We start from the raw sequence: 6,543 nt of genomic DNA on the forward strand, positions 1-6,543 counted from the left end.
CACTCACTCCACATTCTTGAGGGAGACCTTCTGGCTGGGGCGGGTGGCTGAGACGGTGATGTAGATGTGGAGGGCAGCCAGCCCCAGCAGCATCTCTGGCTTGGGGTCAGTGCCAAAGCGCTCTCTGATCACATCGTTGCGGCTCTGTGGGAGGAGAAGAGGTGTCCTCAGGCAGCCACAGGGACAGGGCACTGCCACCTGAGGGCTGCTGCCACAGGGCCCAGCCTTGGCAGACATGTGGGCCATGAGCAGCACCAGCTCCCAGCCCCTACCTGGATGTACAGGTACTCGAAAGCTGCAGGGTCCCGGCGCAGCAGCTCCACTGGGTCCTTGGGGAAGAAGCTCACACGGAAGAGGCATCTCATGCCGTGGTAGTGTGTTCTTTGCACAACCTGTGGCAGGAGCAGAGGGGAGAGGTGAGCCCAGGAACCACTGGCTGCAGGGCATGAGATGCCCTCTCCTCTCTTCTGACATGGTATTTGATTTCTCTCCTCCATGCACCGCCTTTCATCCCGGCAACCTCAGCCTTCCTTGGTGTGACAGCTTTGCCTGATGCTGTAGGGTTTACACCACTCAGGGTAATGGTTTTCTCCATGATCCCCATTTTATCCCTGGTTCTGAGCTTATTGGCTCTCCCAGCCAAGGATGCTCATGAGTGCTGTCTGCAGCTGCTCAGGCTGGAACACAGAGCAGCAGTCAGTGTGGGATGGGTAAAACCCATCTTTGGGTAAAACTGTCTCCCTCTTTGGCCACCCTTTTCACCCCTGAGCCTGCAGGACCATGCCAGGGGCAGGGAGAGGCTGTGCCACCCCACAGCACAATCCCAGCCAAGCCCCACACTGGGGGAACAGGAGGCTCTCTGTGCCCAGCCCCAGCCATCCCAACACCCTCCCACCCCCAGCAGCTTACGTGGGCCAGCGGCTGCTTGTCCTGGAGCAGCAGGAAGCGGTGGCTCTGCTCCGGGCTGGAATACTCCAGGACCAGGGCAAAGTGCTCGATGTGTCTCAGCGACAGGCGGTCCTGCAATGTCACCATCACGTCCTGCAAATGCCACGGACAGCCTTGGGTGCGAGGCACTGGCTACTTCCCAGGAGGGGGCTGGGACCTCACAGAGAGCCCACTCATCCTGGCAGGGATGCCAGGGATGAGGGTGAGAGGGGGCCACAGGATGGTGGCCAGCAACCTTGCAGCGGGAGGTGACCCCAGCACCTGGTGGTGCTGAGGGAGCTGGTCCCTGGCAGGGGGACTCAGGAGCATCCACCCTGGCTGCAGGGCAGGCTCACAGCAAGCAGAGAAATCAGGAGAGGCAGAGAACCAGCAAACCCCCACCCCTGCCAGCTGCAAAGCCTGCTCTGGGGAGGCAGACGAGCCATCCATCATGCCAGAGCGGCTCGCAGCCAGCCCAGCGCTGCTGCGGTGCTCGTGCACGGGAAGCAGGAGAGGAAAAGGATTGGGCAGGTGGGAGGAGAGGAGTGCCACGGTGCTGGGGGGGAGCGGAGGGGCTCACCTTCACAGTGGTTCGGCCATCGAACGTGAAGGATTTGATCTGCCCGTTCTCCAGGAAAACCTTCAGCACGTTGGGAATGAGGAGGAGAGCTTCTTTCTTCAACATGTCCTGGCATGTGGGGCCGGCAAAGGGGGAGGCGAGGAGGGTGGGGGGCACGGAGAGACGGAGGGAGGATGGGGAGAGAGAGAGACTGTCAGTGATGGAGCACTCGTGGCATCCTCTGCTGCTCTGGGCTTTTGTGCTGAGACACATTTCCCCTGAAAACCCAGTGTTCTGTTGAGCCATCAAGAAGCACAGAGCTGAGGCAATTCAGAGCTGCCTGACAGATTCAGCTCCTCAGCTCCCAGCAGCTGCAGTGGGAACAGAGCATCTTGCTCTGTCCAGCACATCCCAGTGCCCATGCCTGGCAGCCTGTCCCGCTCCCCAGCTGTCCAGGTGAGGCTGGGGTGGCTCAGAGCTGGTCCCCCTTTCCTGACCCTTACCCCAACCCTAGCCCCCTCAACCCTGCACACCCCTTCTGCAGGAAGTTGGGAGAAGGCTGATTTTATTTGCTGAGAAGCATTTCAATCAGATAATTACCTAATTGATTTTGCTTAAAAATAGAACGTGCTAGAAGTGCTTTACAGGGTTTTTTTTTTCAGTTTTGTTTTGTTGTTAATAAACCCTTCCTGCAATTAAGAGATAAAAGCACTGGACTGGAACTCTTCAGCTTCCACAGCCCTTCAGCAGTGCCCTGGTCACCCTGCCCCACATACAGGCACTCCAAAGCTTTTGGGATCAGGCTGGAAGCCATGGATCTTCTGTAGGACAGGCACTGGCATTGCCTGGATGCCTCCCCTGGATGCTCAGTTGAGACCAGGTTTTTAAGGCCAGTTTTTGGGGCTCCCTCAGAGGGACAGGGGACAGAGGACCACAGGACGTGCCCCCAGCAGTGACCCAACACACTGACTGTGCCCAAGGGCATCTGTCCCATGGGGGTCCCCAGGCCAGACAGCTGCTCTCCCAAATCAGGGCAGAGGAGCCCTGTGGGACCCCAACCACCCCACAGCCCATGGCCCTGGGGACACCTCCAGGGGGTGAACCACAGAGGAAGGCAGGGCAGGACTTACTGGGTCTGTCTCGCCGACTGTCACCTGCTCTGAAAATCGGACTTTGGCTGGGTTGGACCTCAGCTTCGCCTTCTTGGCTGCACTGATGAAAGCAGATTTGGGAGACTGGAAAGAGAGCACTGGGTAAATCACCTGCCTGCCCCTGGAGCACAGCGTGGGGAAAGGCAGACACAGGGCCCAGAGGAAACCCCTCTGGAGCCAGCGTGATGATGGGGAGTGGGCAGCAAACCATGAAATGGGGAGGGTGGAAAGCAAACCCCCTCGGCTGTGGTTACACAGCTCTGCAGGCAGGGCCAGAACGATGAGCAGCAGCCCCTGAAGTCACACCAGCAGCATCAGTGTGGCTGGGAGGCTGCACTCCAGTGAGCCCCTGTGCCTGGCACCCCTTGCGCAGGCAGCAGATGTCAGCCAGGTCTTGCTTGGAGGCACTGGCACTCGGATGGGAGAGATGAACCCCTTGGATGTGGGTCTGCAGCCCCAGGGAGACAGCAGGACCCTGGGCATCCCTGCAGGATGTTCTGGTGGCAGTGCCTGCACGTACTCCAGCCCAGAGACACAGAGCTGTGTGTGTCTGATGGTGCCAGCACCAGCTGAGCAGCCTGAACCAGCTGGTTGCCATCCTGGGCCAGGAGGAAAAAAGCTTTTTTGGAGAGTGGCACACATCCCTGCTCCTGACAGAGCAGTGCTGGGTGGGGGCATCTCCTTCCCCGGGAGCACAGGGGAGCTCTCACACTTCTTCCCCAGCATCAAAGACTCGGTGAAGCACAAACGGTGCCTCTGGTGTGACAGTTCAGTCTGCCCCAGTGCCACAGGCACTGAGCCCCAGGGCACCACGGCTGCTGGAGCATCTCCAGCCCTCCTGCAGCCTCCCAGCTCCCCAGAGACTCCTGAGACAGCAGCGACCCCTCCCTGCCATCTCCCCTTGGGTTACTCCATCAGACACACTGTGTCCTCAGCAACTGTTTGGGTTTGGGAGTATTTTTCCTCTCTCCCTCCTGGTGAGAAGGGGGAAAGGCTGCACGCCCTAGGAGCCGTGGCAGCTCTCAGACTGGACAGCTTGGAAGAGCCTTGGGGTGGTGGGACATGGGTCCAACAATCATTTGAGCTGCCTGAGTGATCTCCCAGGGTCTCCAGGGACCCCGCCTCGGTCTCCAGAAGGGCTTTTCACCCGTCCTGGCTCCCCTGGAGCTGGCCATGGCCCTGCCAGTCTCACCTGGTGGGTGTGCAGGACCGTGAGGATGATGAAGTCCTTGGCCTTCCTGTGACAGAAAGAAGAAATGAAGATGGATGGAAATTTATGGTGATGGACCTCAACATGTGCAACTGGCTACTGAGAGCACACCCCACCCTTCCCAGCCCAGTGGTGGCCGGGACCTTTCTGGGCTCCTTGGGGTGCTTGACATCATGGCTGTGGATACTTCCCCACTTCCTGGCCAGCTGGAAATGACTATGGCACTTGCTCCAAGGCACTCCCCCTGCTCAGGCTGAGAATTCCCCACCCCAGCAGGGAGCACTGGTGATGTGGGTGTGCACTGACACCCCAAGGCTTTGGCACGGGCACAGCAGCCTGGCATGAGCCCCTCCCCAGAGGCGATGAGGGACAAGCGTTGTCCTCACCTGACAAGCTCGATGAATCTCTCTCTGGGGGCTTCACTCACATCCTCATCGTTGATGGCCAAGATCTGGTCTCCTGGCAGGAGTTTATCCTCAGAGGGGCCGCCTGCCAGGAGAGAGGGTCAGGCCCAACCCAGGCATCCCGGAGCTGCGGGGTGAAGGGGAAGCAGGAGGGTCCCAAGCATCCCCAAAGCATCAAAGCATCAAAGCAGCCACGTATGTGGCTGTGGAGGGCAGCCTGCAGGCCCACCAGAGGGGACAGGAGAGGACAGGAGCCCAGGGAGGGGTCCCACCAGGGGGAAGTGCCGCTGTGTTTCCTGGCACGCTGCAGCTGTGTCCAGCACCACCCCAGCCCCCTACCTGCTGCCACCGAGCGCACCACCACTGGCCTCTCGCTGCCAGCCACAAAGCCGAATCCGTAGAGGGGGTGGCGCTGGACCGTCACCTGTCGGAGCGTGTCCGAAGGCAGCTGCCCACATTCCATATCATCGCCACCGCGCTCCTCCGGCATCACATGGCTGCGCTGCAATCACAGGGACAGGCTGTAGCGCGCCCCACCACGCAGCCCTGCCCAGCACTCCCAGCCCTCTGAGGCCTGCAGGGCAGCCCCACTGCACCTGCAGCGCTCCCAGAGCCCTCCTGGCACGGCCACAGCCCCGTCCTCCCGTGCAGAGCAGCGCCTGTCCCTGCCACCAGCAGCTCAGGCACCGGGACATCCATGGAGATGCCACACGAGGGTAAATCCACCCTCCTCCAGCACCTCACTGTCCCACCCCTGCCCCAGCACTGCCCTTAATCAGATGGGAGATCTGTGCAGGGTAAGCTTGTGGTGGCGTGGCTCTGGCCATTCCCTGCGGGTCAGGGGAGACAGCGGCCCTGGCACAGCTCTCTCTGCCATTCTGCAGAGCTGTAAGAGCAAACTCAAGGGTTGGCTTATTCATGCTGTGTAACACAGCTCAACAGTATCAGAGATAAGTGAAAACAAGTTTAGCCAGTCTAAAAACTGGGATTAAGGCAGGCTCAGCTGTGCTATTACAACCAAATCTCCACCATCAGCCCAGGGACTCCTTGGAGTGGAGACAACCAGAAGATGGGAAGATCCAGCCCAGGGCAAGGTCGTGTCAAAGCTGCCCTTGGCATCCTGGAGCAATGCCAGTCATGGCTCCAGGCTGTGAGCCTGCTGTGGGGGAGCAATCCCAGCACCACGGGATGGCCACAGAGCACAGCACAGATGGCAACACGCACAGCCCAGCCAGAAAAACAAAGTGGTGAACGTGCTGTTGCTTCTGTGCTGCTCATTGCTTGTTCCTGTCCAGACTATTTAGTCTATTTAAAAGAGATCCTTCCCGGCCTTTTGACAACACACCAATTGTTCCATCTCTTATCAGTTTAGGATTCCATGCATCATCCATCTAATGCTATCTGTCTGCATTTCTGACACCCCCACCCGCTCCCAGTGCCGCGTTGGGCACCTGCTGCAGAGCCCAGGGGGACAGCACGTGGGGCTGGAGGGGACAGGAGCTTCTGGCAGCTCCACACCAAGCACACAGAGCTTGGGCTTCACTGCCCAAAGACAGCTCTGTGCCAAGCCTGATCCCAGGTAACCACCCAAAATCCTCTAAGGGAGTCTGCCATGGGAGCCAGGAGAGCTCTGAGCAGCAGGTGAGTCTGCCCAGGGTCAGGGATACAGCGCTGGCCATGGGTGAGCTGCGCTCTGTGAAGATGGGATGTCACCACAGCCAGGAGACCTTTCCCAGCGCCCAGCTGCATGGGTGCTCCCGGCTTTCCCCTCCCGCATGCAGCAGCACGTGGATGGAGAAGGAAACAGAGAGGCCCGGGGAAGGGAACTGGGGAGCAGCAGGGTCTGGGCACCCCCTGAGCAGTGCCGCACCCATCGGCGCTCCCAGCAGGAGCAGAGCCAGCTCCATCACCAGGAGAGTGCGGCTGCAGGGAAGTACAGGCGAGAGCATCTCCCTCCCCAGCGACTGTCTCTGCGCCGCCTCATTAGCTGCTCTGCTACTCCCATGAGCATTCCAAGGAACAACAGTAGCAACCACAACAAAAAGGATCACGCGATCCTACCAATTTTCTCAAACAAACGCTACCCAAGGCCATTGTGTGCAGCTGAAAAGGCGGCTGAATGCAGCACTGCGTCTCCGCATGGCCGGCATGGCCAGGGAGAACGCCAGGGACGGAGCTGGCTGCCACAAGACAGCAGCCACCGAGCTGCTGGCTTCCCAGGGGACACTCCTCCTGTCACCCCACCCTGCTGCCCTCAGCAATTCCAGCTCCCCCATCCACAAGCCCCCGCAG

The 6,543-nt window shown here is 59.7% G+C and overlaps 1 protein-coding gene across 3 annotated transcripts in view; it reads right to left on the bottom strand.

Annotated features, from left to right (window-relative positions):
- The window catches only part of FRMPD3 (FERM and PDZ domain containing 3), a 28,048-nt gene extending 23,081 nt beyond the window's left edge, over positions 1 to 4,967 (bottom strand). The window contains exons 1-8 of one of the 3 annotated variants that reach the window (XM_015626146.3): positions 4,591 to 4,967; positions 4,234 to 4,336; positions 3,830 to 3,875; positions 2,617 to 2,721; positions 1,508 to 1,615; positions 910 to 1,041; positions 273 to 392; positions 8 to 144 (exon numbers count right to left, since the gene is read on the bottom strand). In XM_015626146.3, the coding sequence (XP_015481632.1) occupies positions 8 to 144; positions 273 to 392; positions 910 to 1,041; positions 1,508 to 1,615; positions 2,617 to 2,721; positions 3,830 to 3,875; positions 4,234 to 4,336; positions 4,591 to 4,741 (902 nt within the window). In that variant the 5' untranslated portion in view covers positions 4,742 to 4,967. The remainder of the gene's footprint in view (positions 1 to 7; positions 145 to 272; positions 393 to 909; positions 1,042 to 1,507; positions 1,616 to 2,616; positions 2,722 to 3,829; positions 3,876 to 4,233; positions 4,337 to 4,590) is intronic. The other 2 variants (XM_015626145.2, XM_015626147.3) reach the window with 2 other exon arrangements.
- Positions 4,968 to 6,543: the final 1,576 nt, after the last annotated feature.

The sequence above is a fragment of the Parus major genome, chromosome 4A (assembly GCF_001522545.3).
Source record: "Parus major isolate Abel chromosome 4A, Parus_major1.1, whole genome shotgun sequence".
Lineage (NCBI taxonomy): Eukaryota > Metazoa > Chordata > Aves > Passeriformes > Paridae > Parus > Parus major.